Source organism: Pteronotus mesoamericanus, unplaced genomic scaffold (genome assembly GCF_021234165.1).
Source record: "Pteronotus mesoamericanus isolate MK-2021 breed Mesoamerican mustached bat unplaced genomic scaffold, CSHL_Meso_final contig_263, whole genome shotgun sequence".
Taxonomy (NCBI): Eukaryota; Metazoa; Chordata; class Mammalia; order Chiroptera; family Mormoopidae; genus Pteronotus; species Pteronotus mesoamericanus.
The window spans coordinates 9,011,712-9,031,631 of NW_026555112.1; the positions used below are offsets into that span (position 1 = coordinate 9,011,712).

The 19,920-nt window shown below is 42.7% G+C and overlaps 1 protein-coding gene across 2 annotated transcripts in view; it reads right to left on the minus strand.

Annotated features, from left to right (window-relative positions):
• Positions 1 to 19,920, minus strand: part of SLC17A8 (solute carrier family 17 member 8) — a 39,096-nt gene that overhangs the window by 15,177 nt on the left and 3,999 nt on the right. For both annotated transcript variants that reach the window (XM_054574475.1, XM_054574474.1), the window contains exons 2-5: positions 13,319 to 13,571; positions 5,602 to 5,720; positions 3,468 to 3,582; positions 2,311 to 2,398 (exon numbers count right to left, since the gene is read on the minus strand). In XM_054574475.1, the coding sequence (XP_054430450.1) occupies positions 2,311 to 2,398; positions 3,468 to 3,582; positions 5,602 to 5,720; positions 13,319 to 13,571 (575 nt within the window). The remainder of the gene's footprint in view (positions 1 to 2,310; positions 2,399 to 3,467; positions 3,583 to 5,601; positions 5,721 to 13,318; positions 13,572 to 19,920) is intronic.

Genomic DNA, 19,920 nt, shown 5'->3' on the forward strand with positions numbered 1-19,920 from the left:
CAGAGGAAGCCCTCAAATGCTTGTGAAATGGCACGGAGAGTGGGGAACGGCTGAATGGCGGGTGGGAGACTCCCCAGTTCTGTTCTCACTCGTTGTGAGAATTTATATTTCCCCCCACCCTCTTTTTCCTCTATAAAACAATGGCTGTAATTAGATGGTTTCTAAATTCCCTCCCAACTGCAATATTTCTTCAGCATAAGCACCAATTAGCCCCAGATCTGGGTTTCCTTGTAATGGCATTTTCCTTTGGCTGTTCTTTGAAACCAAGGCCACACCTTAGCTGGGAAAAGTAATAAAGCCTGTGACTTTGATCAGGTGCCTTCCCTGGAGAGTCAAACCATTTCTTAAACCAACCCTTTTAGGGCTATAAAGACACTAAGAATAAGGAGTGGCATTAGTCATGCTTGTTTTGCTGGTGAATCAAACAAAATGCCTTAAATAAACCCTCCAAGGACAATAAGGTCAAGGTTCTGACAATTCAGAAGACCAGCCGGGGCAAAATCTTACATTTTTCTAGAGTTGGTCAGGTCAGTAGTGGGGATGGAGATAACCTTGAACTGCAAACAAGAGGACAGAAGTGGTTTCCGAGGACAAGAGAAGCTAAAGAGGTAAAGACATCTCAGCTGTGCATGCAGTTTCAGACTAGGCACATTGGTGAATATGTCACACTGAATTCCAACGCTGATGATGATGATTTAAGAAAGTAGAGAGAAAGAATGAGGAGGAAATAAAAATATTCACAGAAATAAAGAGGAAGCTTTATTTCTCCCTTTAGCTAGGAAGTACAGGTTAGCTTCTCTTAGAAAATGCACGTTAGCTTGAAAAACTAGACAGACCTAAATTCTGAACCTAATTCTGCCAGGACCCATGGTGACTTGTGCGGTCTAAGTCACTTTTGTCTTCCTGGGCCCTTTCCCTCCTAAAAAAAATTGAAAATATATTATACAACTGTGTCGACAGTGGGAGTTCAATTGTTGATTGGTATCTAGGAAGACCTTTCAGAACACACATTACTCCCAGAGATACAAAGGGGCGGTCCCAAAGGCATAGCTCAGAGTATGGCAACCTTAGCCACTGAAGTTTGGAGACCCAGGAATTAAAATCACATCACTACTTAAGGGCCACTAATTCGCTGCCAGGTAAGGTGCATGGTTTCCACGTCATTTTTATCTGGAATGTAATCTTGAAAATAATTAAAGGGTCCCTAGGACAATGTATACATAGCAGTGAGTGAGTAGTGAGGCAAGTTCTGAATCAAGAATCAGGTGGTTTAGCTCCAGCTCCATGGCTTGGTAGCTATGTGAACTTGGGCAAGTTATTGAACTTTAGCTTCAGTTTAATAAAACTAAATTTTAAATTTTAATCTCCATTTCTCTCTCTCTAAAAAAAATACGAGTGGAGGCTTGATGATTCTGTCTCTTTGGATTCTGACTTTGGCAAATACCATTTGATGGCTAATCCAACTACCATTTCCAACTCTTTCTTTTTTACTTTCCATTCCCAATGATGCTGGAAAAGCTACGCTCTTGTTTTCGCAGCCTTCTCTGTGGTTAGTAAAGCATATGATACAAATAGGACCAAGGAAATATAAGTGGAAGCCTGCTAGGGGGGTTTGGAAAAGTTTTTGCTTTTCCAATGAATAGAACAGATGTGTCTGGGATACCCATTCCCCCTGCTTCCTTCCTTAAACGTGGCCTTGATGCCTGGAGCTGTGACAGCCAACTTGTGAACACAAGGAACAAGTATGAGAGCAAAAAGCTATCACTCTCTGTGTGGAGTATATACCATACGATCTCACCTATAAGTGGAACCTAATCAACAAAACAAACAAGTGAGCAAAATAGAACCAGAAACATGGAAATAAAGAACAAACCAACTGTGACCAGAGGGGGTGGAGGAGGGGGATAATGGGGAAAGAAGGGGAAAGGTCAAGTCAAGGAACATGTATATAAAGGACCCGTGGACGAGGACAATGGGGGGTGGGTGGCAGGGCAGGGAAGAGCAATGGGAGGAAAATGAGAACCAATGTAATTGAACAATGATAAACATTTATAAAAATTTTTTGAAAAGAAATTTTTAAAAATAAATAAATAAATTAGTAATTAAAAAGAAAAAAAAAGCTATCACTCTCAGGACCATGTAGGGCAGGCCCTGGATGGATGGATCATTGAGCAGCAGAACCAACACTGGCGACCATTCACCACCTCTGGACTGCTGTTATGTGAAAAACATAGATTCCATTTAGTAGGATATTCACTTGAAGCCTAAAGCATTCCTAAATGAAACTTGCTATGATTCTAATATACTTACCACAGAAAGAGGTCGTGGCCAGTCGGCTTCTCTCCAAAGGTGGTGCCCACTTACTCCACATCCCGTGGCAGGCTGGGTAGGTCACACCCTGGCAAAATGGTTGAAAATAGATTGTGTGATTTGACTCCAGCTTCTGTTTGCATTTAAAATGTGAATCCTGAGTCTTTAACACAGGCTTCAATATAAAAGCCCAATTTATAAATACTAAACAGCATGCTATTTTGACAGCACAGTTGCTCAAGTCTGAATGCCACTGGAAACGTAAGCATGGTGGGGATGGTGGAGGGGGCCTTTATATTTCACATTATACAGAATATCACTGCGGAAAGGGACTTCCGCAATCAGCTGGTCCATCCTTTCATTTCAAGATATGGAGCCTGAGGCTCAGAGCCACTGAGTAACTAGATGCTACTCTTCATGGCTACAATAGCATGTTCTTTCCCCCATATCAGTGTTTTCAGGAATGTGGTGTACAACATTCTAGTGGCACTAGAGTTGGATATGAGTTGCTATAACAACCTACACTTTTTAATGTAATAGTGACATGTATATTCTACCATGCTTCAGAAAAAAATGTCACTAGCACATCAAACTCATGATTTCAAAGACATTGTTGCTTACAATGAGGTTCTGTGTTTTTACGCTTTTTAGAACATAGCTACGCCAATTTGTTTGCATACTGTCTCCAGCTACGTTTGGACTACAATGGCAGAGTGGAGTAGCTGGCAAAGTCCTCTGCCTATATTATGCTACCAAGTTAAATTTCTGTGTAAGATTGTACTCTTGAGAATTTACAAATTTATTAATAATTCCATTTAAATTGTTTCGGTGGGAAGAGTCCTTGCTATGTGATCTGTAGGTCTGGGGCTTTACTTTCATCATTTATTAAATGAAAAGCATTGGATTAGATAACCTCCAAGATCATTCCTTACTCAGTTAAAATTCTGCACTCTATGAAATGGTCCTTTACTGTGTTTAAATTTGGAATTACACAAGGTTTTTAAATTAAAGTATTCATAACAAGAGAGCTGAGATAGCAATACAAGGTGGAAGACTGGAAAACTGAGTAAAAGGAATTTTCTTCAGACACTGAATTTTTCTAGAGGACTGTGTTGTCTCCAGTGATATCAAAAACAGTTAAAGAAAGAATCTCCTACCTCCACTAGACCTTGCAAAATTCTGACACACATGACGCAGCCGTAATGCACTCTGGCTGCAGAAGGAATGAACATGTTCAAGGTTGATGTTAAGAAGATGGCAGCTCCAAAGACCCTGAGGGACCAAAACACTATGTTACTGGGCAGGCCTGCTCACGGATGTGGCACTTCAGTAAAGTATCAGAAATGAACCTAACAGTTCATAGAAGATCACTATGGAAATTAATAGAAAGAAAAATGGATGTGTTACCATCTGGTGCATCCCAAACTAGACTGTTGGCCTGCTTTGATTCCTATGCTCTGGTTCCTGGACAAATCATGGGCATGTTTTTGGCAATACAGGGATGTCCTACCTGGATGAGGTCCTGACACTGGAGAGTGACCAGCATGAGGTGAGCTTGCTGCAGACCCACCATTCGGCTTGGTTCTACCCAACTGACGCATTCTGACTATTACCTCATGACTTGTGCACATTTGGGTTGAGTCCCCTGCTTCACAATTCTGCTCTCACTTTACCGGGAGGGGATACAGACCGTCTGAGAAGATGCTGTGTCCTGGGACCAGCCAAACACAAGACAGGCTATGTACCTGTCTCAGCCCCCAGCTCTCTGCCCCATGCCACTTGCCTCCTCCTCACTGCCTTGACCAGTGGGTCCTAGGAAGAGAGAGCAGGCTGCACTTCCTTCCTTTCTTGCACATGTTAGTGATGCTTCAGCCCATTTCACAGGCTGGGAAATTATGCATATTTAGAGCAGAAATGTAAACATTAACCCCAGAGATCACAGGAGCCAATATTTTATCACTTTTTAAAAGGAACATAATAGGTTAAGAGACAATACAACAGGACACTAATTAGAGAAGAACGTAAGTAAATAGAGTCATGCTTATACATATTTAGATCTTATGGTAATGACTTTCAAACTTTTTTTACTTTGACCCATAAAACATAGTATATTTTATATTGCAACCCAATACATCCTCATACACACTAATGTAACTGAAACAAGTTTCAAAAAGCAAAAATTAAATGTGCAATGAGCTATTTTCTATTGTTTTATTCTATTTAATTATCTTCTATTTATCTCTCTCTTTTTTAGAAAATGTTCATTGGTAAATAATTATATTGATTTTATTACCATCTAAAGAGCTGTGTTTTAGAATTTGAAAAACACTGCTTTAGCTCAGTTGGTTGGGCATTTTCCCTCAAAGCAAAAAGTCACAGGTTTAAATCCTGGCAGGGAACATGCCTGGGTTGCAAGCTTGCCCCAGTCAGGGCATATAGGAGAGACAATCAATTGATGTTTCTCTCTCACATTGATGTTTCTCTCTCACATTGATGTTTCTCTCTCTCTTTTTCTCCCTCCTCTAAAAATAAATAAAATCTTTATTTGAAAAAAAAAAACACTGCTTTATAAAATGCATACTTCACAAAACCCCTCCATGTAATGTTACACAAGACACACAATTAGAAGGAACTTGGAAATATCTGGCACTCTCCTTTTGTGGTACATAGATCCTGCTGCCTCTTCTCTAAGTGACCACCCTCTTTTGCTTGAATACCTTGAGTGACAACTCACTGCTTCTTGTGGCACCTCATTCTGCCCTGGTTACTTCTAATTGCTCAAACACCTACTACAGAATCTCAAGGGCATTAAAGGCATCTTGCAATCTAGAGGCCAGTCCCTACTACTTACGTGACAAAACCTGTATTGTACTGGACGATATTTACACAGGATCACCTAATGTTACTGATCAAAGGCAGCTCAAACCCAATCTAATCCATGCTTTATATTTCACAGGTGTGGAAACTGAGGCCCAGAGAAGAAGGAAAGTGACTCAGTAAAGGTCACCAAGGGAGTTAGTTAGGGTCCAGAAACTGTTACTCCTGACTCGGAGTCAATTGCTCTTTTTTACTACATTATCACTTTAACAATTGCAAGATAAATTAGATTAAATAAAAAGAGACTCTTCAGAACAGGATCACATGGGATTGATATCTGTCAATCACATCCATTGGAATGGCTCCTGTCTTTCATTCTGTACCCCAAACTGAGAGCCAGCTCTGCACACTTCGTAAAAGTAGAAAGCCGTGTTATGATCCATGTAGCACTCATGTTATATAGGTATATCTTACCTGTTAGCACCAAACTTGTTTGAAATGAAACCACCTGGAATCTGTGTCACAATATAACCCCAGAAAAAAGATCCATGGATAAAGCCCACCGTCTCTGGATCCCAGTTAAACTGTGCTATCTGAAAACAAGAAACCAGATACAATTGTGTTTGTCAGAAAACACTTGACCACCATTTTGGACTGATGATTCTCCCTAATAACCCCACAATATCCTTCTTTCCTTCCTTTATTCAACAATTATTTATGTAGAGCCTCTTGTGTGCTTGGGATATAGCAGTGAATACAACAAAGCACCTACTCTAAAGGAGCTCACCTTGTAGTGACAGACTGGGTTCAAATTTAAACATATAGATATGTTTAAATATAACTATATATAATATATACTATATATCAAAAGGAAATGATACATATACATGGTATGTATACACACACACACACACACCAAACATACGTATATTGTATGTATACCAAATATATATACCATATACCAAATAAAATATATATATAATGTCTGTATATATGTGCATATATATGAAGTCTGTCCAGAAAACATCCAGCCATTGTTAATATAACAAGAACAGTTTGTATGACATTGATGGCAGCCAAAGAGAGTAGACTGGAATGCACAAGCATGAACAACGACGACTTTGCTGGACTAGCCATTGAGCGAGCATATGTACTCGGTGGCCATCACATTCAAAATGATGGAGCAAGCGGGGCAACGGATCTGCATCAGATTTTGCACTGAGCTTGAACACTCGTCTGTGGAAGCTATTGAGACGATTCAGAAGGCCCCACAGCTCTGGACGACTGATGATTGGCAGCTTCATTGCAACAACATGCTCCCGCAAGCATCACATCTCATACTGTGTTTTGGTGAAACATCAAATCACCCAGGTGACGCAGCCGCCCTACAGCCCAGACTTGGTGCCCTGTGACGTCTGGCTTTCCCCCAAACTAAAATCACCTTTAAGAGGGAAGAAATTTCAGACCGTCAGTGAGATTCAGGAAAATACAATGGGGCAGCTGATGGTGATTGGGAGAACTGTGTGAGATCTCAAGGTGTCTGCTTTGAAGGGGACTGAGGTGTCATTGTCCTCTGTACAATGTTTCTTGTATCTTGCATCTTCTTCAATAAATGTCTCTATTTTGCATAGCACGTGGCTGGATACTTTCTGGACAGACCTCATCGATACAAAATAATGACGAATGCCAAGAAACAAGTAAAACAGCGTGTGAGGTAAACAAAAAAAAAAATAAGTTCTAGGTTTACTAGGTTATTTACTAGGTGCCAGTTTAGAGAGAACACAAAAGGAATGAGAGTCTTTAAGTCTTTCATTTCTTAGAAAGGATAATAAAACCTTTTCTACCTACCCATAAGATACACGGAGAGAAAGGGCACAGATATTTCTAGTAGGTTATACGTCTGCTTAGAGATTTGGCATTTAACACATTTAACACTGGAATGTAATGTGGACTCGATAAATGTCAGCGGTCGCCGTTGCTGCGATGACAATGACAACAGCGATAAAACACCCTTCGCCACGGCTCGGGCCATGGAAAATGCGATCTCTGGGGCTGGAGTCCCTTTCCTCACTGCCTTCTCAGGGCCGCGGAAGTCATTGTTTTCAGACTCCCTGCAAACGTCCTTCCCTCAGAGGAGGCTCCGCAGCGCCCCTGAACTGATGGGGTCACTTTTTCCCTCACTGGTTGCACAGACCTGTGTTCTCACGGCCAGGGCACCCACCCACACTGTGCTGTCCTAAAGCCAGCCCTTCGCGCATTGCTTCCCTTCCCGCACTGCGTGGCAAGCAGCTCTGAGGTAGCAGCCTTGTCCTTTTGACTTTATAGCCTCAGGACCTAAAACAAATATCTGGAGCATAGAAGGTACATAGAAATAGTTGCCAAATGAATAAATGAATGGCTTTGTAAACGGTTGATATCAAAATACAAGATGTTCCTATTAAGGTGTAAAGGTTCTTAATTATCAATATACTCTATCTGATAAATTTTCATGACAGTTTATTTTCCTGCCACAAATTGTTACTTATTTATTTGCTCACATATTCAACAATCGTCTAGTGCCTCCTGGGTGCTGGGTCAGGTGCCAGACAGTGTAAATACAGATTCAAATAAGAATTGCCTTTGCTTTCTAAGAGATCAAGTCTAGGTAAGATTGGCCTGTACCCTGTACTGTAGTTTCCATTTTGCAGATTGGGGAGTTAAAGCTCAAGAGTAACAATTATTCACTCAAACCAGCTCACCAATTTTTTATTTCCTGCTACTATGTGTCACACATTGTTCTAGGCCCTGGGGACAAGCAGTGAACAGCAGCAGTCATTGCTGTCTTCATGGAGATGCCAGCAGAGATGGCAGATAATAAATAAGTACATACTGTGTTAGATGGTGGTCAGTGATGAGAGGATGACAAGGAAAAATAAAGAAGGGGACAGAAAATATTGGGTAGGATTGAGGTAGGATGTGATTTTAGATAAAGTGGTCAGGAGAGACTTCATGGAGGAGATGATTTTTGAGTAAAGCCCTTAAAGAAAGGAAGGGAATAAGTTGTGCATTCATTCTTTGAGAGGAGAGCTTTTTAGACAGAGAAATAGCAAGTGCAAAGGCCCTGAGGTAGGGATATATCTTGTGCATTAAAGGAATAGCCCTGGCTGGTGTGGTTCAGGGGATTGAGCACCGGCTTGTGAACCAAAGGGTCGCTGGTTCGATTCCTAGTGTAGGGCACATGCCTGGGGTGCAGGCCAGATCCCCAGCAGGGGGTGCACAAAATGCAACGACACATTGATGCTTGTCTCCCTCTCCTCCTCCGTCTCTTCCTCTCTCTAAAGATAAATAAATAAAATCTTTAAAAAAAAGAAAGAAGGAACTCATCTTTAAAAAAAAGAAAGGAACAGCAGGATGTCAGTAAAGCTGGAGGGTAATGAGTGAGGGAGAGGAGAGTAGGAGTTTAAGTAAGAGAAGTTCAAATGATGAAGGGCCTTTAAATCATTATAAGGACCTTGATTTTTCTCAAAGAGAGATGGAAACCATTGGAAGCTTCAAGCAGAAGAGAAACATGATTTTGTTAAGGCACTTTCCATGTATTGCCTCCTTTAATCTTTATAATATCAAAATGTAATTACTATTAGCTGCTTTTTTTTTTTTTTTTTTTTTTGGTAGATGAGAAAACTGAGGTTTAGGGAGAGTAACTCACTGGCCAAGGTCATACTAGTTACAAGTTACTGGTTACAACAACTAGTTACAAGGAAAGTAGAGATTGAGGTCTCTTACCTGCCTGACCCCAAATACTATGTTCTTCCCATTGCTTGTAAAGACTTGACTTTCTTGCTAAGAAGAAGAAACTATACTTTTTTGCCTTGAGTCATAGAATAACCAAGATTCCAAGGCAGGGGACTCCACTTCATTCAGTGGCTGACTGCTAACCATACTGTCCCTTGCTCATGCCTTTCTCTCTGAGGGGATTGTGTTTCTGTCCATTCTCTGAAGGACATGACACATGAAGAAGATCACTTCGCCCTGCTGAGAACTGACTTTTAGAAACATCACCTGAGTCTGGTTAGAATCATAATGGTCCCAACTATGAACCATTAGTGTAAGCCACGCACGTGTGTCAGGCACTATGTTGGGCGGTAAAAATGGCACCCAACAGATAGACACACAAAATCCCTGGAACCTATGAATGCTGCCTTATTTGGGAGAAGGGTTTTGCAGATGTGGTAAAGTCAAGGATCTTAGATAAGTTATCCTGGGTTATCCAGCTGGGCCCTAAATCCTATGACAAGTGTCCTAAAAGAAAGGCATGGGGAGATTTGAGACAGATAGGAAAAGGCCACCTAAAGACACAGGCAGAGACTGGAGTGATGCCACCATGAGCCAAGGAAGCCTGGAGTCATGAGAAGCTGGAAGAGGTCAGGAAGGATCCTCCCCTAGAGCCTTCAAAGGGAGCATTGCCCTGCTGACACCTTGATTTTGGACTTCTGATCCCCACAACTGTGAGAGAATACATTTCTCTTGTTTTAAGCCACTCTGTTGGTGGTCATTTGTTATGGCAGCCTTAAGAAACTAATATAGGCACTTAATATATTAGCACCAAATTATCTCATTGAATCTGCAAACCAGCTCTTTTATTCCCATTTTACCACAAAAGCAATGAAAGTTAGCAAAGAATTGCTAGAAATGCCGATTCCTGTCTCCCTGCTCACATGTCCTTCTAAGAGGATTCTCCCCCCCTCCTCCGCGCCATGGGCCTCTCCCCCACTGAGTGGACATCTGACTAGAGAGAGGCAAGACTGGACTCAGCCAGACAGCCTCCGTCTGTCTCTCTCAATCCTGCTTGTTCCCCTCTCTCTCCCTGATTCTCCCCTTCCCTCTCTCCAACCTGAACCCAGAGATTTTAGTTAAACAATACTGAACTGCAACAAGTCCCATTGGCAAGGCAAAGGCTCAAGGAACGTCAGCTTTCGAGAGCAGTGAGGAACCATGGAAAAGAAAAGAAAATGGTCCCTGACTCAGAGACTCAGAGAATGAGGCACAGTCAGAGAGGAACAGAGGAGAGGCCGTGAGGAGCGAGCACACCGGAGAGCTTAGTAAGGATGTCCTAGTTCCCATGAGGTCCAGCTCTGCTCTGGCCTCCCTGGCAGGACCTCTGTTCAGGCCTCGGAAACGACTACATCAAGACTCCTTTTCCTCCTCCTGGTGGAGAACAGCCTGGATTTCAGTCCCAGCTCAAGCTGAACCCACCAGTCCTGGGCGCCGGTCATACAAACGTACACAGCAGATCTGCTCTCAGCCCCTCACTTTCATGAGATCCCCTATAGCTCTACCATACTTCCCTTTTTTACCTTGAACTGGTTTCCCTGAATTTCTATTCTTTTGTAACCAGCAATCCCTTACCAAGACACAAGGGCAACTTGCTCAAGGTCTCAGAGCTAAAAAACAAGAGTCAAGTTTGAAACCAGGTTCTGGCCAGTTCCAAAGTCCATCCTCTTAACCTCCCAGAGCTCACGATTCATGGGAAGGAGTCTGGACGTTTCCTGAGGGTAATGGGGAATAATTGAAGTTTCTCAAACCTCAGTCATTTATTTATTGCTCACCATATGCTAGATTCACATGTTTGAAAACTCATAAGTATTCAACCACCAATGATTATTCACACATCAGCTAAAACTATCTTTTATACCAGTAATAATAAAATATATGCCACATTTTTGCAAGACCTATCTATTCATACTGCTTAATTTTTACACTCTTTTGAAAATGAGGACTTAACATTGTCTCACTGCAAAATATCTACATTTCCCTCCATTAAGTAAAAAATCAGACAAACAAAATTACCAGCCATCCAGAGCCTTTCTTAATACGATTAGTGAAGTATCTTTGTCATCAGGTTGAACATACTCAGCTGATCTCTAAGTTTTGTTCTCTTTGGATAAAAGAAAAATGGCCTACTGTAAATTAGAACTGTGTTAGAGCTTCTGAAATGCTACTCAACTTCTACTTTTAAGGCCAATGAAAACAATGACAAAGTATATTTTAGATCTTAATCCATTTCTCCAAGACTCTGGAGGGTAAAACCATAGAAGCTGCAGACCACACACCAGAATTGTTCTTCAGGTTTTTCAAGTGTCTTTTGGATATGCCCCAGAGCAGACTATTGACCTAGGCCTATCTTTTCAGGCAATAAACAAAGCCAAACCAGCATCTCATTTTAATTGGGGCCGTAGCAGACAAGTTTTAATTAGCTGGCCTTGCTTACAAAAAGCTGGGAGGACATGTACAATATACATTGGAAACCTTGCTAATATACATCACTTTTTATTTAAAAAATGCATGCCGTGCTCCCTACACCTTGGCTGCCTTCCCCCGCCCCCCAAAGAAAAACAAGCATCCACCTTAAAAAAATGCATCTGTGACATCAAAAAGAGACTAGTTAGAAGAATCTCCACGGAGTTCTTTTCTTCTAGCAAAATAATCTCTTAGAAAACAAACCAAAAAAAAAAAAAAAAAACACCTACAGGCCAACTAAAAACTTCTTTTTAGTGGATTGAAATCAAATTTTCCCAAATCAGCAGTTGGCAGGAACTGGCCCAGGAAACACGAACACAGGTGGCATGAAGGAGCGCGTTCTGCTGTCGAGTCCCGGAAGCGCAGCACTGCACGGCTGCTCCTGGAGCTTCTCATAGAACACAGCACAGTGAGGGCTCCCATTTCACATGATGCCTTCCTCATAGCACAGCTTGCAGAACAGTGATGTGCCAGACACCAGTTTGGGGAACTCTGGTCTAAATGTTTTTCCAACTGTGGCCGGGAGTCAGACCAGACGACAATTAGAGGCCTCTCGGCCAATGGAGGGATTTCCACATGAGTCATTCTGGTGCACGTGTTCAGTACAATGAAACATGTATTTATTGGGTATCTACTGAGCATATATTTTCATCTTTTTCAATGATTTGAGCCTTACCATTTAAGAAACACATCAGATTTTTATCTTTCTGGTGATTTATAAAAACAATACTACTTAAGTCACATCAGAGTATGCTCACTTACGACTACAACAGCCCTCGAAATAGGACCTCCTGTTTCCATTCACGTCAATCCTGACCCCTCAGGAGCTCACTGCTAAACAGCGACCATTCTGGAGCACAGATTTTATTGTATTGCCTCCTCTTAAAGCCCATCAATGACTCCCTACGTGGGTTACCAGGCTTTACATGATCTGGCCCCTACTTACCTTGCTGCCTGCATCTTCTGATGCTCCCCCCTACTCTGTACTCTCTTTCTGGGTTCTCAATCTGGACTCTGTGAATGGAATACTACGGATCTGTGAACTTGGATGTGAAAAAATCAGCATCTTACTTTTTCCTAACTCCTACCTGAAATTTAGCATCTTCTGTGATTATGAAGGTAGGCAACAAACAACTACAGTCATATTATCAGTCCCTATGACTCTATTACTATCTCAAATTACTGTTTATAGTTCAAAATTCAAAAGTACACTGATATTTAGACCCATTGCTAGATTTTTTTCATCTCATGTGTTCAGACAGCTCATATGTTTCTATATTGCAAATTTCATGTTTAAATATCTTGATTCTGTATTTTAATGTTTCCCTTATAATCTCATATATTTAATTTTCAGAAGTGAAAACATTATTTTGACAAACGGTTCATACGTCTTCACCAGGTTGCCAAAAGTGGGCCATGACACAGAAAAGACAAACTCCTATCCCAGTTCTAAACTCACCATTCTCTCTCTCCCTCCTTCCTCCCACCCTCCTTCCCTCCTACAGTCTTTGACACATGTTCCTTTCTCTTCAAAGACTCTTCTGTCCAGCCCACCAAAACTCTGTCAAATTCCTCCTCATCCTTCAGGTCCCACCATCATTTTCTCTGGGAATTCTTTCACAATATCAAGTTCTGTATTAGGCCCCCTCTGTTATATGATCCTGAGCATTCTGACCACCCCAGCATAGCACCTAGAACCCTGAATTCTCATCACTTGCTTATACGTCTCTGTGAGGACAAGGGCCCAGCCTGTGTTGTTCAGCATCTGTTTCCATCACCTTGCCCAGTGCTTGGTGCATAGATGCCCCTCTACATTTTTGTCACTTCAGTGAATGAGGTATAGCACTTTCCTTCACGTAGCAAAGCATTTGCACAGGGATGGCTAAAAGTGCTCCCACCAGAGACTGACACTGACCTGAATTTCCGGTTTTCCATCAACATAGACAGTGCTGTTGTTGACCATTTCCACAATGGCAACTCCAAGGTTGCACCGAATCCCGAAGGAAATGCAGAACCCCAGCCCGCTCATGATGGCAATGATGTAACGCTTGGGGACGCCACAGCACTGGCAGTCGCAGAGTGCGGGGCTCTGCCTGGGCGCCTGCACTGGCCTTCCATCTGCATTCAGCTCAATGCTATTTTCTTCCTCGTTGGTCCCATCGATTTTTCTACAGTGGAAAAAGAATGGGCAGAGAAGGAAGGTCAGGATTAAAGAAAAACAAAATGTCCTACTCAGAAGAAAAAGTGTACCAAGAAAGAAAAGAAAATCACAAAGGGGGGATACAGCCTGCATTTTTAAATGTTATTGCTGTTACTGTCATCATTATTATTACTAAAATAAATTATAATGGCTGAAATTACTGATATTCCAGAGATTGTGTTGGACTTTGATGGGCACTAAGTCATTTTAATCTCATAACAGCCCCATGAGGTCGATAGTGTTTCTTTTACTCTTTTCCTAAGTCTTAATAACATGCTATGTGGCAGTAGGGAGGTACATTTTCTATCACAGCACACACCCAGTTGGTTGTGTATGTTTTTCTCCTCAAGTGGTTCTTCTAAGGAGGTGATATTCTGGCATCTTTTAACCAGATGATAGGATTTTTCATTGAGTTCTATAGGTTCAGATTATGGTATGTCCATTATAGTGAACTTACTCTCTTCTTAAAAATAAGTAATTGGGAAACTGAATACTATCTGTCAATTATAAAAGGAACTGTTTGCATCCTCTCATATATTAGAACCCTTCTGGCTTATTTGGAAAAATCTGAAGGTCTGGAATTATTAGACCCAGGTTCTCTCATGGCTACAATTGGCTCCCTGTTTACTAAAGTCCCCACCACTCCCTACTGTCAGTCCAATGCTGAACTCCATTGCCATTTAACATTACACTTGCCCTGGTGCTTTCCTTACAGATAAAATGAAGAGAAAAGAAAAATATGCTGTGTACACATAACTCTATCAAAAGTAGAGGGAAAAAAACTAGACTAGGAATACACATACAATCCATAGTCAACCACCATTCACAGATGCCCAATATCTTAACTGCCCCCTGAAATTTTGAGTCCTGCCTTACCAGCAGAGAACATTACTGTCTCTATGCTCTCTTGCAGCTATGATACTGATATGTGATGTGTATGAATCAGTAGCACTCCAGTGGGATGTAGATGGTGAAGAGCAACGAGAGGAGAACACAGTGTGCAGGAGAAATGGCGACGCAAACGTTGGCAGATGGAGGAGGCGACCGGTCCTGCTGTGCCTGCTGTGGCAGAACTGCTGGACCAAATCATAGTTAGTACTTAGCGGCAAGCATTGGTGGTAGTAGGTACAATAGGTTCTCTCCTGCCTTTTTCCTGGAGGCGGAGCGTCCAGGTCTGGTCCTCCCTGAGCGCTTCCTAACATGCTTTACTAAACTGCATTCCACTTAAGCTAGAGTAGATTCTGTTGATTGCAGCTAAGAACTTTGAATGATATTGCATGTTTCTTCGTGGAAGTGGGGACTACTTCTGTGTTAATATGTAAAGCATGTCTTTGATAAAAAAAAAAAATACAATAGGTCCTGCCTTACTCTGTAGGTATTGAGTCTATGGTCCTTGCACTAAGGTTTAAGAAAGCACATAGAGGCTTTGGTTATTGTAAAGATATTTGGGGAACGTTGGTAAAAGAGAGAAAATAAACCCTAGATAAGAAAATATACTGCTAGGCCAAGAGAAGATAAGAGATGGTTAGAAAGAGAAGGCTGAGAGTTTAAAAGCTGAGATGCCCTGTGCCCTGCTTTTTGGCCAAAGCCTTTGAGGTGGGGAGTCGCTAAGAGACAGTTGTAGGAGGCAGAATCTCAGAATGGGATCTTCGAGTTTGGTTCCTCACTAGCTGGCTGGCAATGAAGACCCCACCACTGGTGGGAGGTGGGGTGTTGACAGTTCCTGGCATGTAAATGTGGTGCCAGTGCATATGCTAAGGCTTTCTTTCACCTGTGGTGAGCTGGGATTCATACTGATATGTGATGTGTATGAATCAAGTGCAGGGGTGCACCGGTCCATGCGATATCTCTGGTGATTGGGGAGGTATGAAGAAACAGCAATTTCCCCATGGAGTTCAGTGGCGATTGTTAAATGCGTTTGATACTTTGAAAAGAGAAAATAAGAGGATTCAGTCAATCAATCCTTAATTTAAAGGAAGGTGCAAGAGTCCATTGCTTCCTTGTCACCCTTTAAAGAGACCTTTCTCTCCTGCAGGTGGAGGGGAGAGAGAACTGAAGTTCAGGCACAAGACTTTATTGTAAAAATGGAAGAATCCTCTCGGAGCGTGGGCTGGACTTAGTGACTTGCTTCCAAAGAAGAGAGGATGGAAAAGCAGAGAAACCTGGCAGACATTGCTTAACCAGGCAACCAAGGTTAGCATCACTAGTGGTAACCCATGTAGATAGTGTGGACCCCCTGACAGGATGTGAGGAGAAAGGCATTTCGCCTCTGTAGTACTCTTCCTAAAAAAAAAAAAAAAACAATCACAATCCTAGTCTAATCATAAGAAAAATATCAGATACACCCAGACTGAGGGATTTTTTACAATATACCCAACCAGTATTCCTCAGAACTGTCCAAGTCATGAAAAACAAGAAAAGGCTGAGAGGCAGTCACAGATCAGAGGAGACTACGGAGACATGACAATTAAGGGCAATGTGGTACCTGAATTGGATCCTGGAACAGGAAAAATGACATCAGTGGAAAATGTAATGAAATTTTAATAAAGTGTGGCATTTAATTAGTAATGCATCAATGCTGATGTCTTAGTTTTGACAAATGTACCGCAGTGAAGTCAGAAGTTAACATTAGCCGAAGCCAAGTAAGGAGTACATATGTAGAAAATCTCTGTTCTATCGCTGCAACTTTTCGGTAGGTCTAAAATGATTGAACAACAAAAGCTTTGTTTGAAAACCAGAGGAACTCCAGAGAAGGGAGAATTCTGAGCTTAGGCCGGTTTCTTACACCAAAGCTGAGATCCTGATAAGAAATGGGATCCTGAAAACTTGGGATGAGAGGATATCTGAGACTTGGATTAGAGGATAAGTGGCTACTTCCCCTTGTTGGGGCGCACGCACACACACACACACACACACACACACACACACACATCCTTCCTCTCCTTACTTGAAAATTAGGCAAAGCCTCAAATGGAGCAGGTGACTTACAAGACAATACTGATGCTCTTCAGAATCTGTTCCTACCTTCCTCCTTGGCCACCAAACCGATAACTAGAACCAAATCCCACATTGGGCATGTACTGGGCCTGCCTGTGGATTATACACCAAAGAAGCAGGATCTGACAAACATTTACCAGCAGGAGGCAGGAAAGTGTGCCTGGGAATGGATTCTGAAAGTGCTGGAGGGAGGTGGAGGGATAATAAAGTTGGGTAAGAGAAAGTTTGTCAATATGAGGCCTTGGTTGAATTGTGTCCTCCCAAAAGATATGTTAAAGTCCTAACCTCTGATCTGTGAGACCTGCTTTGGTGAACGTAATCCAGTGTCCATATGAAAAGAGGGGAATTTAAACACTTAGACCCAGAAACTCAGGGGAAACGGCCACATGACAACAGAGGCAGAGACGGAAGCAAAGTGTCCACAGGAACGCCAGGGATTACCAGCAACAACCAGAAGTGAGGAAGCGGCAAAGAGGAAACCTCCTTCTAAGCCTTCAGAGAGGGTGACCTTGATTTCGGACTTCTGGCCTCCAAAATTACAAGAAAATAAATAAACTTAAGCCACCCAATTTGTGGCACTTTGTTACAGCAGCCCCAGGAAACTAACAGGGGACATTCTCCCATGACACAGGATTGAATATCCTGGCAAAGGCCAAGGCAACGGTCCTTGTAAGTGGTTGGTGTGGCTCTCAGAAGGTTAGACAAAGTAGAGAGGTCAAGAGGAACCTGATGACTTTTTTTTAATAATTGTACTAAGTCATTATTGCATTGTGGTCAGAGATTATGGCCACTATAGGTTTTTAAAAATAACTCGAGAGTTTCTTGTGGTTTAGTAATTGAGTAGTGCACACCTTTGACATGAATTTAACTATCAGTGACTTCTGCCCTTCATTTTGACCATGAGGGACTTCCCCTTTTTAATCAGAACCTGAAAATGGGGATCTGGTGAAGTCAGGTCATGGTTTAATAAGTGTATCCAACATCATCCCTCTTGCCATTCATATTCATTTAGAAGAGAGACTACCCAAGGGTATCATAGGAGTATTCTTCTGTAGGTCTAGGGGTCCACTTCCTCTCCTTTCCTTTGTCATCCAATAAACCTAAATTATAGGTTTCTTTCATTTCTAATGCCTGTTATAACAACTACTGAATCGGAGTGAACCATATGGATGAATTAGTGAGGATTAAATTGGCTCTCTGCTACTCCTTGAGCTAAAATTTCAATGTCTGTTATTTGGAATATAAAAATTTACGACACATTTTTAATGTTGACCATACTCCTCAATAAATAGGTCTTTCTGTAATTGTTTTGTTTTTTAAGAGCAATGTCAGAACTATTATGGCAGATTATAGAGAAAGGGATCAAAAGGCTCAAAGAAGTGGGCATGCTCTCATGGATTTACTATATAAGACCAGAAAATCTGCAAGCTAACTATAGCCCTCCGGGGGCCTGAGCTAATACTCTCTTTACCAAGGCAACGCGGAGCACAGTAGGGACAGGCCACGAGCATCACCGAGAAGCTCGGCCGCGGCTGTCCTCTGCAGGCTGACAACAGTAGGAGGTGCTGTAGCAGAACTGGGCTCCCTAGTGGCAATGCGAATGACAGAATCCTGGAGCAGCAGAGGCCAGTGGCAGCACTTTAAAGATCAGAGATGGGGGTAGGGAGGCGAGGAGGTGGAGGGCTGACCAAGAAGGAAAAAGGACTCATGGACACGGACAACAGTGTGGTGATTGCTGGGGGGAGGGAGGATAAGGGGACTAAACGGTCATGGAAAGAAATATAATAAAGATTAAATTTTTTAAAAAGAGCAGAGAGAAGAGCAACAAAGTCAGAATGACAATGGAGGGACCTGACACACAGGAATCGACAGACATACAGGTGAACCTATGAGAATGGACACAAAGTGTGAGATCTTTAGGTTGCAGAGGAACACACACCAGAGAGAGCTCCCACTTGGAAGAGGCACTAAATAGCCAGAAAGACAGGCTGACTTGGCCGGTTGTTCTCGAGCTTCTTTTCTGAGGTGCCCAGTTTTAGAGCAGAGGCCCCATGAGTAGCCATGGTAGTAGAGATGAAAGCCATGCTTGGACTCCTACTCACCGGCAGGTCTAGCTTCTGCAGCTGTCAGCAACCAGACTGGGCTGAGCCCCAGATAGGGCACAAACCCTGAGGAGGCAAACCAGCCTCTTGGTGGCAAATTTTTTACATAAGACTCCATTCATCCTGGAAAAGGTAGCAATTCATCCTCACTGGGGCTGACATATATTCCACATATGAGTTTGCCTTTTTAGCTTGCAAGTCTTGGCCAACGTCACTACCTGAGGAATTACAGAACCCTGATTGGCAGACATGGGTTTCCACACAACATCACCTAAGGCTGAAACCCAATTTACAGCAAAGGAAGATCGGCAAGGGCACATGACAATGGGACCCAGTGGCCCTACCCCATACCATACGACCCAGAGGCTGGCAGCCAGCCACAGCTGTGGAAGCCTCTTACAGACGCAGCTGAGGCATCAGGGATGACTCTCTGTGAGGATAGGGTGCTGTCCTTCGGGATACAGCATATTCCATAAACCAACACTTTTACACGATGCTATGTCCCCAGTAGGCACAACAGAAGTAGGCCTGGGAAGTAAGGGAGGGAAGCACCGTCTCTCAGTTACCCACCTGAGGAACATCTCATCTCTTCAGCTTCAGGTTCTGTGGGTCTGATAGTCCTGATTCCCAAGGAAGAATCCATCCATTTTGGAATATCACAGAAATGCCAGCGAATATACGGCTATGACCGCTGCCCAGTCACTTTGGGGCCCTCTCACCAAGACCAAAAGGCAAGGCCAGGGTCACCAGAGTGGCAAGTGTAATTGATCCTGATCGTTGGGAGAGGTTAGGACAATTGCTTCATCACAGGAGCAGGAAGACTTACGTTTGGACCTCAGGGGATCCTGTGTGGCATCTCCTGCTACCGCTTTGTTTAGTTTTTAACTCAAACACAGCAACCATGGCATGGTGAGGATATGCTCACCAGGGGTTCAGACACCTCAGGGAAGCTAACAGCAGCGAGGGCAATTGAGGATGGGGAGACAGAGGGACCAGTAGGAGCCATGGGAGCTGGTGAGCACCCCACCAACTCTTTTCTGGAAGGTTCCTCAGGAATTACCACCACAGCGTCTTTGAGAAGCTGTACCCAAATGGAGTGAGCTTAATTTTGAGAAGCAATTAGACCTGAGAGGTGCAGTGAGGGGGCTGTCACAGACGCTGCCAGGCACTCCCTGGGGCCAGCACACTTCCAGAGCCGTTGGCAGCTCTCGGCTGCTG